A 19175-nucleotide genomic window follows, 5' to 3' on the forward strand; every position below is an offset into this window, starting at 1 on the left:
TTATTTATTACTTCGACACTCCAGCACTTGAAAGAAGACATCAATTTTTGATGATATCACTATGTATATAATTTTTCTTGTTAGAAAAATATATCTTTATTTAAAATAATTTTTGTATTTGATATTGTTATCCCATATCATTAAAGAAGGCAACACTACAAAACTATATTGGTGATGAGACAAAGGGACATGATAGGGTCGAAAGACATTCTGAATATTTGTTAATAAACTAAAAGCATCATATAATAAAATAAGTTAAAGAACTACAATATTGATTAGAAAAATAAAAGTATTAAGTTATCATTGCATTTAAAATGAAAGGACTAAATTTACCTTACACCCATTTATAATTATTATTAACAATATACTAAAACGCGTGAGGAAAGCACTATAGCTTCCCCACGCCTTTTAATAATACTTATATATAATAATAATAATAATAATAATATAATTATGATTATTATAATAATTATTATATTATTATCTGATATTATAATTATATTTTTTTTTGTTTTCATTTTTTTTTGTTTTTTATGCCTTTATGAGTTTTTTTTTTTTGCTTTTTTCTTTGTTGTTTTTCCTTTTAATAAATTTTTTTGTTTTGTTTAGTTTGTTAATGAATCTCGAGTTTAATGGGTTAACCTGATATGATGATTTAACCTGAAATTTTATTTTTTTCTTTTTAATTAATTTTTTCATTTAGTTTAGTTTGTTAATATTAAATTTCTTTCTATTTAATTATCATACTTTCATGATACGTATCCCAAACTTGAAAAGTTAACCTAATTAATTATGGGTTAACCTGTCAAAATTTTTTTTATTTAGTTATCAAACTTTCATGGCGTGAATTTAAGGTTTGACGGGTTAACCTGATTTGAAGGGTTAACCAGTTAATTTAGATTTTTTTTACTATTTTTTTCTATTATTTTTTTAATTAATCTATTTAATTATCATACTTTTATGTCATGATATTGCAGCCAGACCCACATCCAAGGCTCTTGGATCCAGTGTTGCAACCAAACTCACTTAAACTTGAGTCATGTAAGTTTAGTATTATTATAAATATTATAAATATTACTCTTGGATCAAGCATTGCAGCTACACTAAAGGCTCTTGGATATATTTTTGTAAAAATACATAACACTCTTAAATCTTAGTATTTTCTGATATTTTTTATGCAAAAAAAAAAAAACTCATGATGTATGTCTTTGTTTTTTTTTCTTTTCCTTTTAAAGTCTTTTACTGTAGATTGCACAGTGCAATCCACAATGAAAAAACTAATGTTTTTAGTTTTTTTCTTTCTTAGTTTTTGTTTTGTATTTATTCTTCTAATTTAGTTTCTTAATATTAAATTTTTTCTATTTAATTATTAGATTTTCATGACACAAATTCCAGGTTTGACCGATAAACTCGATTGATTAAGATTGTTTTTCTTTTTTCTCATTACTTTTGTTCTTCCAATTTTATCTTTTAAGATTGTATACAATTTACGGTGAAAAGGTCGATGCTTTCATTTTTTTTTTCTTTTTATGTCTTTCACTGTGGACTGCACAGTACAATCCACGATGAAAAGGTTGATGTTTTTTTTTTTTAATTAAAATTTATTATTTAGTTTGTTGATATTAAATTTTTTTCTATTTAGTTATCAGACTTTCATGACATGGATCTCAGGTTTGACGGGTTAACCCAGTTAATTCAGATTTTTTTTCTTTTTCTTCATTAGTTTTTTTCTTCATATTAGTTTTTTTTATTTTGTTCTTTTAATTAATATATTTAAGTATCATATTTTTACGACACAACTTTGCAGTTAGACCCATATCCAAGACTATTGGGTTTGGTATTGCAACCAGACCCACTTAAATTTGGGTTTTTTTAAGTTTAATATTATTATAAATATTACTCTTAGATCCGACGTTGCAGTCAAATCTAAAACTCTTGGATAAAACTTTGTAAAAAAACCTAATACTTTTAGATCTTAGTTTTTTCTAATATTTTTATGAAAAAAATTGATCCCGCGGCATCGCGTGGGTCATTTAACTAGTTAATATAACTAAAAGATCTTGATATTTTACTGCTACAATAAATGACAAAATACTTGAACTTTTTACAGTTTGATCCTCAAGGTTTACTAAAAGGCTTTGGTATTTCACTAAAGCAATGAAAAGTAAAATACTTTAGTCTTTTACAATTTGATCCTCAATGTTTTTTTTTTTGCAAATTCATTCTTTAACATTGGGTTTACTGATATTAAACTTTATAATTTATTTTAATTTATTTTTATATAATTATCCTAGTCTTGTAACTCAGGTTTTACAAGTTAACACAGATTAACAAAGCTTATTTTTTTGTTTTTTTTTTAATTTTTTTCTCAACTTCATCAATTAATATTAGGTTGATTGAGAATTTGACTTTAAATTTATTTATTTATTTTTTATAGGGTTATCACAGTCTCATGACCTATATCGCCGGTTTTGTGAGTTAACCAAGATGGTCTGAGTTTTTTTGGTCCCTTTTTAATTTATCTTTTTTTAATTTTATTCTTTAATATTGAGAATTAGACTTCATAATTTATTTCAGTTTGTTTTCTATAAAGTTATCGTAGTCTCATGACATGAGTCATAAATTTAATCGGTTAACTTGAGTTGACTAAGGTGGTTTTTTCATGTACTTTATTTAATCAATTTTTTAATGAAAAAATTATTTTTCAATATTATATTTGTTGAGAGTTGAACTTTATAATTTATTTTATTTTTATTTTTATGTTGTTATTTTGATTTCATGACTAAGTTTTTATACATTAAACTAAATTGATTCGATTTATTTTTTAATATTATATTAATTAAAAATTAAATTTAAATTTTTTTACATGTTATTAGAATCTTAAAACCTGAAGTGAAAATTTAATAAATTAACTTAAATTAATTTAAATTAACTTCGACATACTTTTTTCTCGGGGGGCAGAAAATATAATAAAAAACTTTTAAAAAAATTTCTATTCAATAAAAATTTGATTAACGTATGGCAGTCAATTATCTATGACAGATGCTGCAGGGGCCCGAGGCGGCTGCCTTACCTTTTGTCTATGAGAATCCACCACTGCATGCTCAGTGGGGATTCCAAGATAAGGCGTGCACAATGGATGATTGACCAAGCACTGTGCTTTTTTTGTTTTTTTTCAATACCGAATGAAGCATTTGAACTCATGATGAACGCCCATGACCCTGTAGCTTAAATGAGAATCATGTTTTTTTTTAAGAGATCCTGAATCTTTTTAATTAAAAAAAATAATTCAAAATCACTTTTTTTTTAAGTAAGACTAGTGAAATTAGTTTGGACTTCTTGCATACAAATGAAATAATTTGATTTCTCAAAGAAACAAGAAATAAATTTGATCAAAGTATTAACCATAGTTTTTGATAAATCAAATGGATATAATTATTATCAATAAACAAGAGATTTTTATTTTGTTGGTAAAACTAAACAAGAGAGATTCACAATTGAACAACCATATGCAAATTAATACCTACACCATTGACAAAAGAAATCGAGTAAACCACAGAAGCAAAACACTACTATATTATAAATATTACGATGGAGACATTATATGTACACACTTATTTTCCAAGCAAATTAATTCAACTACAGTGAAATGAGTAATCTATGAAAAATAAATGCATTTAGTATGATTATTTTTATAGTGTATTTAGTTACGTTGTAATTATTTGTAGTCGTGGTTTGAAAAAAAATATTTTATAAGAAGTATTTTTGGTTGAGATTGGTTTGATATTTATATATATGTGGTTAAAATTGTAGTTAAAATTGATGTTGAATAAAAAATAGTTTAATGTGTTTCATTAAAAATAATTTTTAAATTGAAGTTATAAAATAATTTTAAAAAATATATTTATATTGATGATTTTTAATTTAAATATTATAAATTTAATTACCGCTATTATATCATGAAATGAATAATACTTAATATAAAATATTTTTTTATTGTTCTATTAAAATATCTGCAATCCCATTATATATGAAATACATCTGATAAGAACTACAATTTCATTAGTTTTATAAATAAACAATAACATTAGGTAAAATATCATCAGGAATAAAATTGAAATTACAATTAAATTCTACAAATATTACGTCATCAAGCGATTTGTTTCTAATGATATGTAGTGTCATTGAATAACGTGAAATACTAATTTTTTGAATAAAATACAATTAAAAATAAAAAATAAAAAAAAATATTTTTATTTTAGTGAGTCGGACCCGATTCAATACATTTTCAGTTTTAAACCAAACCTTGTTCAGCCGGAATAATAGAAATAGTCTCTACTATTTATGTGAACAGCTGAGACATTCTTCATGTACAAAAGATGAAGAAAGAGATAAAAACTACTTTTCATAATACAAATGTAAAAAAAAAAATATATGGTATGTATTAACTAAACATTTTAATTATAATAAAAAAAAATATGGTATGTATTAACTAAACATTTTAATTCAGTGTTTATTTTAATTCAGTGTTTGTTTGCTGTCATTACCGCTGCCGCTGTTGCTATACCAAAGAGGTACTTAAAGAGAAACATGATTAAAACCTTAGCCATTGCGGTGGAGCATCAACAGTATTGTGTTGATCTGTAACAGCATATATTATACAAAAAGTACAGTGCATAATTAAATACTAATTCTCCTAGACAAAAAGTTCCCAGCATGCGATTTCGAAAGACTTAAGTAGGACCATCATGATGGCAAGTCTTAATGATATGCCTAACAGGCAAACAGCAACCCAGGATAAGTGGGGTAATCACTTGTGGGACAAGAAACACAAATAAACTACCCCGGATTGCTGGGGCAAGCAGGTAGATTGTGCTAAGAAAATAATATTGGAAGGGAAAATATGTGGGACGGTTCACTAATGGGCATATGCAATTCTGATACGGCAGATTCATGGGGAGTTGAGCTGGAATCGATGGAGCACGGTTGGGTGGCTATAGAAAAGTCGTCCTAGCTAGCTAGCTAGAGGTGGCATTCCAAGTAGTTAAACAAATGATTGTCCAAGATCAGATTATAGAGGCGGCTCCCATTCATGCTGTCCTCTTACCACAAATAAGACATCTCCTGAAGAGAAACTGGCAAAGTTACAGTGAAGCATGTGCACAGGGAGGGGGATGTCTGTGCTGATGGGGGGGGGGGGGGGGGCCAATCAGGGGTTTTTATTTTTATATTATTTTTTATCAAAACACATAAAAAATAATTTTAAATAAAAAAATTTAAAATTTACCTCTAATTAACTCCCATTTAAAACACATTACAGTCTGTTTAAATTATAATATTTTTTAAATATTTTTTTAATAAAATCCAATCATTCTACTTTTCTTTTTATTATTCTCTCAAACCATCAATATTCTAACTGTTCTATGAACAATATTGTTCACAGAACAACCCCATGAAAACAATTGCCACTGCTCAGGCCAGCAGCTACTTCTTCAACTCTGAACACTTCCCATCCCACATTTGCCTAACTCAAATTAAAATAAAAGTAAAAATTAAGGACATACTAACGTCAACAGATCTTAATCCCATGCTTTAAGCAGGATAAAAGGTCATGTTCTCGGGGTAAATTTTGCATATTAGCTTTTGATTGTTGAGTCAGAAAAATTAAAAATATATCTAGTTAGAAATAAATTTTTGATTAAATAAAAAACTTGTTACAAAATTAAGCCAGAATCTTTTATTTTGAATACAAGTCTTATATATGTTAATATAAACATACATGTAGCATCATTTATACCTTTTAATTGGAAGCGAAGGATTTGATTTGATTAAACTATTTTAAGAGAATCCTATTTGATCAAATTTCACAATTTTTGAAATTAAAAAAAAAAAAGAAGCTTTGTTTCTTCACAAAACGCAAGGATATCTCAACTTTTATTTTGTGCCAATTACCCCTATACTTTCATTAAAGTAATAATTGATATTATCTCAAACCTAATTCGGTTTACCTTTCCCTGCAAGTAAGCTATCAGCTTGGATGTTAATATCCATGCCAATATGCATTTCAATTGAAAAAAAAAGGGTTTATTTTATTTTATTTCTTTGAATTATATACATTTTATCAAAATTTTAAAAAAAGTTTGTTTAATTATCAATTACCCCTTCCATTTCTTTTGTTTATCAATAACGTCCTTCAATGGAGAATGACTTTATATTTTGTTAATTTCAATTTCTTCTCAAAAGTATAGATAGTTTATCACTTAACTCTCTAAAATTTTTTTTTTTTCAAACATTCGAAAGATGTATATGTAATTTCATTTTGAAAGTAAATTTCACTTCATATATATATATATATATATATATATATAAAATAAATGTGAAGTTCAATTACAGAAATAAAAGTACAAGGCCAAATTTGCCGAAGTATTTTTTAATTCAATAAATAATAGGAAATTTGAGTATGTTTAAGAGAGGAGTTCAATAAATAATAGGAAATTTGAGTATGTTTAAGAGAAGAGTTCAACTTGCAATACCTTTCCCTCATGTTCTAATAATGTTTTATACATAGTTGCAGTATGTTATTTTAAAAAAAAAGGGCTAAATATTCTAAAATGATTTTTAATGAAACATGTGAAAGTATTTCCTTTTGTCTTAACGATGTATTGAGTCTAAGTACCATATTCGGTCGAGTCTAAAATCTTCCTTCTTTTCTGACAAGCTATTAGAAGTTACGAGAATAGATTAATGAGTTATTGAATGTCTGTCATGATCAAGGAAGAAATCTCTATTAGTAATTCTAGTAATTATAGTGTTTTGTATTTATCAATATAGCATAAAAATTATTTTTATTTCCAAAAAACTGAAGCAAAATTCAACTTCATTACATTAATTAATCAGCTGGTTTTATTCATCAATCTTCTAAAAAAATATGATTTAATAATAACACTGTATATCAGATAGCAGTGGCGATAACACTGGGGAACAGGCACAACAGCAATTTTGGAGAGTCTTTCTTTCTTTTCTTCACTTTTGTTTTTGTACATTAATGGAAAGCATTATGCTCAAACATAGAATGATTTGTCAATGTCTGCTACCACCTTATCAAATAGCCCCAGGTGGCATTTATCTAAAGAGATGGGGTACGTAGATTTTATGTGATAGGACATAAGATCATGCCGGCCATACAGGAAGCAGTATTAATGGAACAGTGCAATGATTTAAGAATTTCTGTTTGTTTCTAATGAAAGCAAAAACATTTATGTGGGAAGTAATTCCCCTTCAGTTTTGTTCTTTCTGTTAACAGAAAAGGACTGTTGCTGTTGTGCACTTGTGCTAGTCCTGCTGTATATGATTTGTCTCGATTTGCCCATTTGGCTCTATAGCTAGTGAGGATACTTTTTGTTTGATGTAAATTGAGGTGAGGGTTTCCTTTATCATGATCCTACTTGCTCATCCATACATTGGACGCATTAGCTCCATTGCTAGGGAGTCTGACATTTCCTTGATAAATCGTTATCATGGTGGTGTTTTAATAGTGATTCAATTCCACTTTGTAGTATCTGCAAAGCCTATATCAGTAAATTATAAAGCCTTTCAAGTTAGCAAAAGATGGTTTGGGTTCCATGAGCTTAATTCAGAGCAGATTATGCAGGTTGAATTCTTGACCAAACATATAAAGATAGACCCCAAGTAAAAAAGGGCCAACTTCTGACGTGAAATCTGCAGCATATTTCATCATCAGTAATTTGACAGTGATTATATATATGTGTGTGCGTGTGTGTAAACATGTAGCCCTGCGTGATCAACTTCTCTTCTACAGATAAGGATTGGTTTCCATCAAAAAGAAAATACATGTTGCTTTTTAAGTAATGGCATTTCTTGATATATATATATATAGAAACCTAGGCTTAATGCCCATATATAGTAAGTGTTGAACGAAAACACCTGGTAAGTAATATTTTCTTTCATGTCTGGTCAAAAAGAAAAATCCATTATACTTATTCTCTGATAGCAGTTATTAATAAATCAGCATTAATTTAGTTCAGATGCTGTTTTTTGCAGGATAAATGTAAAAAATATATGATATAGTCCATATTAACTAGAAAAGCGGTACAACATTCCTATATATGTTTTCTTAAAATTATAGCTGCAATGATACTGCCAAGCGGCATTCCAGAGAAGAAAAACTTGCTGTTTCAGGCAAAAGCTAATTTAATTATTGAAACAAGGTTGAGAGCTTCTATTAATCAATACACTCCTGTAATAAACATGAATCAACTGATCAGTTGCTCTCCCTTCATTATTGACGACACAATATTATATCCTTAGATTAAAATCTAACAAGACTTCTCTTAAAATACAATCATCGAATTAGCAACAGCAAGAGCTAGCGCAGAAGTCGTGATGCCCAGATACTAATTATAATTTATAACCATGAGAAGTCTTTCTTCCAGTTTACTTCATCATTACTGAAATAAAACCCATCCTCCCTCACCAACCAAGAGCACTTCCTGTAAAGGCTGCAACGCTGAAGATCCCTTGGAACCGTAAAGGCATCGAACTTCCTCCTCATTGCATCCCACTTCATGGTGCACCAGAAATGATTACTGCACCAGAAGTTGATCTGGAGTCTCCAACTAAAATCATCACCTTCCTGGAGGGCACGTCCACCGAGATCATCACTGTCTGATGAGCACCATATGACTAGTGGCAGTGATGAGTTGTTTGTGAACCCATTGATGACTCGAACATCGTACTCTAGCCCACAGAAATATTCTGGTTGATATATTGACATGAAAATCATGCCTATGGCGAGGCTAACTACAAGAAAACTTTTAGTGAGAACCTTCATATTGTGACGTTTGAGATGAAAATACTCTCGAAGACTTTAATATATAACAGAAGCACTAGTCATTTGTCGGGTGCTTTACTGTTACATCCCAAATTTTTTTTAACACAAAAACTGATTGTAGATACATTTTCAATGCTTTATGTTAAGAAAAAATTTAATTAAAAATTAAAAATCTCATAAATATATTTAACCCATTTATTTTAATTTATCTAAAATAAAACTAAATATGTTCTGGGTCGACATCCCACATATATATATTTAAATGAATTAAAATGTAAAATGTAAGGAAAGATTTTATATATATATATATATATATAAACAAAACAAGCCAGACACACATGCGCGTTGGGCCCATCCAAAAAAACTTGGCTCATAAGCTAGGCCTCTTTAATTTTTTTGTATGAAAGGGTAAATGACCCGTGTTTGTTAGCCAAGTTTTCGATTACCAAAAGATTACTGGAAAGTTTGGTCATTAGTTTTTTAATCTAAAAATTCAATTTTAAACCTTTTTTTTTACCTAAAATAAATAAAAAAAAACAAACTAAAGACTTTTAAAAAATCTATTAATGGCTTTAAATAACTTTAAAACCAATTCAAAAATCCATAATTAACTTGAATTTAATATTCATTGAGTTTAGATTTATCACTCAGGCGATAAAAAGGAAAAATAACATCTCGGTGATGTTTTCCTCATTAAATATAACTCAAATATAACTCATTAACATCTAAATCAATCTTTTTTTTGACAAAAATTAGTATCAATCAAGACTTTCTTTCTTTTCAACTAAAATTTGATTACTTTCTTTACTCTCTTAAACTAGGGATTAAAAATAAAGAAAATAAATTTTTACATCAAAATTAAAATTTTAAAAATTAAAATACAATAAAAATAAAAATTAAAAAGTATAAGGGTCAAAACGAGCTCTTTATGCTAACTTTAAAGTGCCACATATCATCCTCACTTTTTTCTATTTGATACGCCATCTTCCAACCCTAACTTTTCTTAAAAAAATTAAAGCTAACTAATTATTAATTTGGCCAAAACAGAACTTAAATTGATGAGAAAAACTTCAATTACAAAAAAAAAATCATTTTAGTAATTCACAATGAATTGTGAAAGGGTGCCTATAGTGTATTTGGCCATGTCATTTAATAATTTCTATAATATATGTATGCGTTTGTGTGTGTGTGTATGAGTTGTATTTAAAAGCCTAATCATTGATGAAATCTCTTTATATTGGTATATATAATTTTTTATGTATTCCAACACATTTTTTATACATATAGACTTTTAAATGGTATGCATTTCTAAGATAATGATTAGTTTTTAAGGTTAAATAAAATTTGTTTATCTATTTATTTGTTGGTATGTGACTATATATTTTTTAAGGCTATTACTATTTATTTCTACATGTATAAAATATTCAGTTAAAAAAAAACATATAGAGGATGATTTGTTATGTATAATATAATTTAGACACCAACATAATAAATGAAGAGTCAAAGTTTCAATTGGGGTTCTAATTTTGTATCTGTTCAAATATTTTCTATTTGTATATTTTGTTCTTATTTGTTCAACAAAAAATTTAATCAACCCAACCTGACTCATAACATGTGTCCTAGGAGACATTAAGGCAAGCTATATGTACATAGGGGTAAAGTTAAAAAGAACAAAAAAATCATCATTTAATGTTATGAATAAATATTAAACCTGTAAGGCTTATATGGATTAAAAAGGACTCGAAGGTCACCACTCATTCTTGATCGGCTTATGTGGGATATGTTAATCCAATCTAAATTCACTTGTACTATGAACAGATAAAAATATGTATTCAACAATTCAAATATCTAATAGTCAATGTCTAGGGATAGGAGTTGATAACATGTCTTATAATCTATGTTAAGTTCTCAAAATAAATTATAGTTTACACATCACATATTAAATAAAAAAAAACACAATGAATGAAAAAAATATATAATCATTAATTCAAATACTTGATAGTCAATGTAAAAGGATATGAGCTGAAAACGAGTCATTTTATCCTGGCTTGAGTTCTCCAATAAAAAAAATTCATACATGACATAATAAACAAAGAAAAAACAAATTTCTAAATTGAGGCCTAACAAGACTAAAAAATTAATGTTTTCTCTTAAATGCAAAAGTGTCAAAGTAAATAATCCAGTAAAATCAGGGTCGAACCACAGAAAAGTTAACTATATAAATTACAAATAATAATAATAATAAGTTAAAGAGGACAAATTAGTGTAAAGATTAAATAATGATAAAAACAAATGTTATGGTTAGAAAATACACTAATGGTATTAAAAATAAATATAATATAAACTCTTTTTATTACTCAACTGAAAATCACACACAAAGAAGGTTCAAATCGGATGATTTGTCATTAATAACTTATTATAAATTGTTAGCATAATCATATTAATTATCTTATTTAAGTAATACAAAACTTTTAAATATTATCAAGAATTTATAATGTTAACTTATATTAACAATAAATCAAGTTCATTGAGTATAAAAAGAGTTTATGATGTTAACTTATGTTTAATAATCAAGATTAAACAAATACTTGGCATTTGTTTTTGATTTTCAGTTAAGTAATAAAAAGAGTTTATATTATATTTATTTTTAATACAATTAATGGATCCTCTAACCTTAACATTTATTTTTATCATTATTTAATCTTTACACTAATCTGCCCTCTTTAACTTATTATTAAGTTAGTTATAAAAAAACCAAGTATTTGTCATACCAAGTGTTATACCAAGTGTAGGTTATACCATACAATTAGTTATAAAAAAACCAAATATTTGTTATACCAAATGTTATATAACACAAATCTAGATTAACTATTTAACAAGTAAGATATTAAGAATTAATAACATAAAAATAATAAGACATGTTAATAGAAAGTTATTTAGGATATAAACATTGAAATCCATATTAAGTTTATATTAAATTTATCTTAACAATGTTAATGAAACATTTTCACCTTAATAAAATAAACTTATCTAAACATAATAAAGAAAAAAAAAACATAAATAAACAAGAGGATAACATGATTATATAAGTATAGTAAATAAAATGAAAAACATAAACAAAAAATTAATAACACTATAATATAAAATAAAACTTGAACATTAGAAAAATATAAAGAAGAAATAAAAAATATGATCTTAATCTGAAAACTAAAATGTCTAAATTTATAACAAATACCTTCTTTTATAATCTAAAATTTAAAACTAATGACTTGATATTTAATTATTAAGTGGATGATCACCTATTAACTTGGTGATAACTCTTATTTTTTTTATCTAAACAAAATGTCATTATTAATATCAAAATTTAAACAGATAATCTATATGAAAATTTTGAATATTTACCTTAAATTTTTAATTAAAAAAATAAGCTCATTTAAACTAACATAGAATAGTATCTTAGCTTCCTGTAAATTTAAAAAAAAAATATGCTAAAATTTACACACCAAACAAGGACAAAGTGTCACCTTCATAAAAAAATGTGGCAGGGTAAAGGAATTTTCAAAAGAAGAATTTCTTGGATTTTGCAACATTTTTCCTCTCTTTTTTCAATTTAACATCCACTTTTCCTTTATCCTTTTGCGTCATTTTCCACCCCGCGTGGATTGGTAATGCTGTGAAGCTGTTTTTACCCTAGCTACACTTAAAAATCTGTTTGATAAAGCAAAAACTCATGTAAGAGCCCACCGAAAATTGTGGTCTAGACCCAAGTTTTGCAAAAGCAAGAAAATCTGCGGGCACGTTGTGGAGAGGCTAGAGAGCAAAATGGTGTCATTTGTGACCTGTAGAGTTGAACTAGTGGAAATACCAATTTTAACCCAACAATTTGAGCCCGGGACATGTATTAATCATAGCGATAACAGATCAATAGAGTGACCTGATGCCTGACCCAAACCAGGCTGAACTTTTGAATCAAAATGAATAATAATAATTATTATTCAGTAAAAGCTGGGTAACATGATAGGTTAGCTAACGACATATAACAAACTAACTCTAAATTGATATTTTTATTTTTATTTAAAACTATATCATTTTGAAATAAACCCAAATTGACTTGCCGAGCTGTCATACCCAAAGCCAAATCTTATAGCTATTGTATTTCCTCTACGGTCAAGTTTGTTTGTAGTTGATGAAATCAAATTTCAGTCTCATCTTGGAACAAAACTTAGTTTTGTTCGCAGCTATTTACATGCTTTATTTTCCTTCGCAAAGTCTATTTTAGTTTGTGATTTAATTCTGATAACCTTTTTCTTTACAAACAAATTCAGTCTGTACCTTTTGATTAGAGACATGGGAAGACATGAAATTTGTTCATGGAAATCCCTGGGAGATTTATAGAATCCAGAGCTTTTATTTTAATCCCTCATTATCCAAATGTAATTTACTTCGACTCTCATATGTGTGGAGCTATGTTGTAACCTCAAGATCTTGTTGAACAATGGTTAAAACAAAACCGTGCCAATTTATTTGCTCTTGACAAGTTTATTGTAATTAATTAAGGACTAACTAAATCATAAAAATGTGAAACCAAAAAATTCAATGCTAATTTAGAAAACTAAATAGAGAAGCCTCTTTCATTCCTTGAGCATCAGGTTTGGAAGTGAAAAATCTATTTAAGAATGAATGTTTCTGCTAAATTTATAGCATTTGGAGTATAGAATTGTTGTGATTACGGGTCCGTGACTTGGGTTTATTCTTGAGATTGAGAAGTGACGGCATTTTCACGGCACATTAAATTTGTATTTTGAACATCTGAGAAGAGGAGGCAAATAAACATACCGAGGCAAATAAACATACCTGCTCAGTACTTAATTCTTTCATTTACGTCGATTCCTGTAGTGCCTACACAATTTGGAGTCAGTAACTTGGTCCTTGGTCTTCTGTAGACAATTTTCCATTGAAGAGCTAAAAAATGGAACTTAACCATTACCAGCCAAGCCAGTTAAGTGAGAAACGACGTCTTCAAGGCAAGAAAGGTGACTCAAGAACTTGTCATGAAGTTCAGAGGATTCGAAGTGATTTTCCTGCCACTGGGAAATGCCACCACCAATTAACTTCAGACCATTCTGGAGTAATTCCATTCCCCTGCTGATTCCATCAGGGAGTTTCCGTCTCTTTTTTGACACAATGTCAACATTAATCTCCATACTTTCACACTCCGTAGCATCTATATGTATCCTTGAGACCTTCTGAACCATTTCTTTTAGTGTCATACCTTCCCTCACAAGCAATTCAAGCTGCTCCATGCTAGGCGTAGTGTTAAGAAGAGCTGTTTCCTTCTCCAGAAATGCCTTCAAATCGGACATAAACCTCTTCTCGCTTGCTTCATTTCCTGACATCAGATCATAAGAAAGCGATGCATTTTGTGGCACAAATCTCCATAGCTGATTGCAAGAAGTACGAGCAGCAAAATATCCAAATGCTTCGATTGCAAGATGAACAAGTGCCCAATGCCGCTCCCTGAATAGCATGTGGTACAACTCCCACACAGCAGAGCTTTTTGCACAATCATCACTCTCTGTCATCTCCATGTCTCCAAGTCCTCCCATAAAAAGAGCAAGATATGGTTTGCACTGATACAATTGGGTACTTGATGCTGCTGGCGCTGAAACAAACAGGGTTTGAAGTTCCAATATGACTCCCTCCATCTCATCAGATTTGTATAGATGCTTCATATTTGAGACAATCCCCAACGTTCCACTCAAAAGCTTATAATAGTGTTCCTTCCTTATTTTTTCCACAGGGTTTCTGAAGTTACGAATTATAGCAACTAAAAACTTCAGGGTCTTCATGTCAACATCAGATATGCTAACCTGCCTACAAAACATACAACTTTTACCATTATTCCTATATAAAAAAAATAGGGATAAGGATAAATCGGTTTAGGAATTCTCCCACACATCTATGATTTTAAACTAACGGGTCATTCATATAAGTTTGATACCGTTGGCAAGGTCATGGTAACAACAACATAAAACAAGTTTTGAAGATAAAAGAAAGAACCAAGCATTTAAAGAGTGAGAGAAGCACTGCATGGGGAAGATCAGATTTTAATCCTATATGTTAAAACTACTCAAAAGCTATGATGTTGGAGGTGAAAACTACTCAAAAGCTATGATGTTGGAGGCAATGCATAAGCTTGGTAGTTTGGTCAGATTTGCTAAATGCAAACGAAAGAATTTCTTTTCCATTTTCTTGGAATAGCTCGTACATTGTATGTAAATAAAAGAAACTGGTTACTCACTGTGCCCGCAGGGAAGCAGATAGAGCATGAACTGGAATCCCAAATGCACCAGAACTACATGTAGTCAACATTTTATCATCAAAACTCCCTATGAAACCAAAATAGTCTGTAATGATCTTCTCTTTTGCAGTACTTCTGATGCTATCGGATAGTGAATTTAGAGGAAACCCTTCCAAGAGCAATGCTACGTACATAACTGACAATTGAGATCTTCCATCACCAACTACAGAGCTGTAAACACGGTCTGCCATAGGTGTTGTACCATTAGCAAGCAAGCAAATTATTCTTGCTACTTTCCTCAGAGGAGAACCTGGAACAAGAAATGACTCTGGAGACTCCAGGAGCTTCAGTAATGAGCAAAGTTTATCAATAATGCTATTCACCATGTCCATTTCACCATAACGCATGAAAAAGCACCAAAGTTCCATTACAATCTCCCGGCAAAGAAAATGTGGATGGAAAAGATTCTCAAGCAGGAAAGCCTCTAATTCTTCCCAGGCAAAACTTGAAGACACCACAATCATGAAGGTTTTTAGTGCATGCAAAAGAGCTGAAAACATAGGTTGCCAAATCAATTCCAGTGTTTTCCCTGAACCATATGGCACAGGAATCTGCAAATCAAGAACGAAAGAGTATACATCTTCATAAACAAGCATATCCAGAAACCATCTAAATTTTCTAGTGATCTTGATCTTTATGTCTTCTTCAAGAACCCTGGAGTGTCTCAACAAATCATGAAACAATGCAACCCTGCCAAGCAACAATAATCTTGCTTCAGACATAACTTCACAGCTCACAGAAAAGATTTCAACCATCGAAGTCATACGAGAAAAAATACTTGAACCTTCATGCATAGAATTTGAGCAGGACTCGTCATTGAACAACCAGTCCAGAAGTTCAAACTTGTGCTCCTGTTTCACTTCAGTTGAACTGAGTAAAGAATTCAGCAAATCCATTGATGTCTTCTCCAAAAGTTCTGAAAACACTTCACTAGCAGTGTTCAAAAGTTTTTCATAGCTCAGTAAAACTTTAAAGGTTGAGATCATTAGGACACAGAGGGTCACCTCCTTGGACACCAAATATGCTTGGCATGGATAGAGGGAAGATATTTTCACTACAGTGGTAAGGTAAAACTTGGATGGAAGAAATGCCCTTCTGGCTTCAGTTAAAGAAATGGTTTCCTTCAGTGAAGAAGACCAAGCCTCGGCTGCACACCTAAGAGGATCATTCACCAGTGAAATTAGGGTTACAATAATATCCTGAACGCTTAACATCTCTTTTGACACCCTCTTCCCTTGCTGAAGCAAGGTAACCACACCTTTCCATGACACATTGAGAATGGTTACCAGACTTCCACCTTCATTTCCTGCAAGGATCCCCAGTTCACACAATTTCTCTGTTGTAAGTTTTGTTACGTTTGTAACATGATTCATTATATTGGCTCTTTCTGAATCTATATTGTTTTCATCCTTCTCAGGTCTTGAATCAAAAAGATCCCAATTCACAGCATCAAAATACCCTTTGCATAGTCTCATTACAGTATCAATCACAGTCTGTGCAGCCTTTAGTATTTCTGAGCCAAATGAGCTGATTGTCTGCTTAGAGAAAGGAAACAGAACATTCTTAGAAAGAGATGGTAACCAAGTTCTCCAAGCATGCAATTAACATCATGAAGAGGATAAGAAATTTCACCTGAAAAGACAAAATCAAGTTAAACTTCACTTAAAATGCAATCTAAATGATCCACCCGATCATAGCCCTGGTACAATCATTATGCAGTCGTGGATATGTACTTAAATGTTTTCAAGTTATAGAGTACAATTATGTTTCATTGTTGTAGACAGTCATGGACGTCACCAAGGCCATGCATGGGAGAACTTAATCGGAACCACGGAGTGGAGTGGGAAGAAGGAGATGAAAAATACTCCATGATATGATCACGTACATGTTTTAAACTCATAGCTTCCCATTTTAATGGTTTTAGGATGTCCCTAAAGATCTTCATCAAAAGATACAGAAGTATTAAAGATGTTCAATAGTATGATTTCCTATAAGCTTGCCAACAAATAATCTACCATTGACTATCGCCGCAAGTATAACTGTTGTATGTAAAAACTGTTTCCAACAATATCGGAAAAGGGGATTTCAAGCAAGCAGCCTGATCTTTACCAAGTCACAAACTATTCAATGATATAAAAGCATGGGAAAAAAAGGAAGCAAAAGACCTGGTACCTTAAACTCTGATACTACGTCTTTTATCAAATTTAGCTGTTCCAAAATGAATCTCTCAACAATAGCTGCTGATCCATTGTCAATAAAAACAGGGTGTCCTGTCAAAGCAACCGTACTGGCAGAAGAGAGACTCAAAAAATCTAAAAGAAGCTGCAAAAGATAACTTTATCATGTCAAAAAACAAAAGCAACAACCACCGCACATTATTGTGAAATAGATGATAATAATCATGGAAAATTTTGTTAAGAATTTCAAATTTCAGCTTAAAAAGGCCCTCATTTTACAGAAACGTAAACTCCACATTTATTCATGACAACGTAGGTGGCCGAATTTCTTGTCACGAAGAGAGGATGTTTATCTTTGGAGAACTTGTAAAAACATCGCACGCTGTCAAGGGATGTTACCTAACACAACGCAAATTAAGTACTTAAAAACAATATGTATAGACGATGCAGAAAGTACCTGAAAGAATAGCTTGGAATGTTCTTCTTCTTGAGATTCCTCAGTTGACATAGCAGTCATCTTCAGATGTTTTCCGCACCACCCACTTGCCTAATGCACACACAGTCTCAATAAGGTCAAGAACTGACATACCACTAAACAGAACCATGCATGAATATCAACAAACTGAAGACAGCTAAAGTGGAATTCTACCTTTGTCCCAAGAACGAGAAACTGTACTAAACATCCAGACAATCCTGAATCTACATATTTCGCAGCCACACTCAAAATAGACATGTTTAAGAAGCACTGAGATATATCCAAGCAAGTGAAGTCTTCCCAAAATGTCCAGCTTGTTGTTAAGGCCAAAAAAAAAAATAGAAACCTCAATAACAGCATCAAACAGCATATAAAACAGAATCAGACATGTAACATAAGCATCCAAATGTAGAATGGAGGATACTGTGAGACATTCGATAACAGGAGCCAAATCAGATTTCTCCAGTAAATCAAAATCCCGAAGCTTATCAAACAGTTCGATCCGGCTCTCAACAACCTGTATTAAATTCCGAAACCTCTCGATTATCAAAAAGCAAGTAAATCAATGAGATAAATCATTTCGTTATTGTTTTTCAGAGATCTAATTTCGATTTTGTAATCAAGCAGACAGAAATTTGTTCGAAATAGTAGAGTACGAATTTCTCAGAAAAATAAAATCTAAATCCAAACCTAACATTGAAGGAGGGAAATAAAGAAATTGAAGGAGCTTACATCTGAAGATTTGATGGCTTGAAGGAGATTCTGCAGCTCCTTGCTGGAGCTTTTTCTCTCCATTTTTCGTTTTCTTTGTTTCTGTGTTTGTGTTTGGTTATCTGGTTTGAATTTTTATTTTATTTTATTTTGTGGTGGTGATTGTATTCTGCTTACGCTTTCCCGCCTTCACTGAAAATTAAAGAGGGAAAGCTAGGACTGGAATTACATTTGAGTCCTTTTTTCTGTCTTTTCGCCTTATTAACCTCAGGGGCAAACTTTAAATTTACCATCCAATTACTGAAATGGGTATAAAAATAATTAATTTAATCCTTTGTATATTGTGTTCAAGTCATAGAAATATCTAATTAATTAAGTATGATTTATGGGAAGTGATAAATAAAAATAAATCATTTATGTTACATTATTTAATTTTCATTTGTTTTATAAATAGAATAATTATTTTTTTCTATTATTTTTTTCAATCAAGTATTTTATTTTATTCAAGAGTTTCATAATCAATTGTTTTAATATCATCATTAAGAAATAATTATTTATGTAGTAATATATTTGTTAATTCCATAAATAAAATTACTATTT

At 30.1% G+C, this 19175-nt stretch overlaps 2 protein-coding genes across 3 annotated transcripts; both read right to left on the reverse strand.

Moving 5' to 3' along the window:
• Positions 1–8193: 8193 nt before the first annotated feature.
• Positions 8194–8942, reverse strand: LOC105116524 (uncharacterized). Its single transcript, XM_011013921.1, has one exon. It carries the CDS (start codon positions 8849–8851, stop codon positions 8426–8428), a length of 426 nt encoding a protein of 141 aa, XP_011012223.1. The 5' UTR covers positions 8852–8942; the 3' UTR covers positions 8194–8425.
• Positions 8943–13468: 4526 nt separating this feature from the next.
• LOC105116525 (uncharacterized) lies at positions 13469–18721 on the reverse strand. Of its 2 annotated transcripts, XM_011013922.1 has the most exons (7): positions 18597–18721; positions 18289–18381; positions 18039–18173; positions 17847–17936; positions 17385–17534; positions 15153–16747; positions 13469–14725 (listed from the first exon to the last, which is right to left on the reverse strand). In XM_011013922.1, the coding sequence occupies exons 1-7, from the start codon at positions 18657–18659 to the stop codon at positions 13828–13830; spliced, it is 3024 nt and encodes a 1007-aa protein (XP_011012224.1). In that variant the 5' UTR covers positions 18660–18721; the 3' UTR covers positions 13469–13827. The 2 variants fall into 2 exon arrangements, with proteins under 2 accessions (XP_011012224.1, XP_011012225.1); XM_011013923.1 differs by lacking the exon at positions 18597–18721 and having other exon boundaries at positions 18039–18160; positions 18289–18375.
• Between the last annotated feature and the right edge of the window lie 454 nt (positions 18722–19175).

Source organism: Populus euphratica, unplaced genomic scaffold, assembly GCF_000495115.2.
Source record: "Populus euphratica unplaced genomic scaffold, PopEup_1.0 scaffold984.1, whole genome shotgun sequence".
Classification (NCBI taxonomy): Eukaryota; Viridiplantae; Streptophyta; class Magnoliopsida; order Malpighiales; family Salicaceae; genus Populus; species Populus euphratica.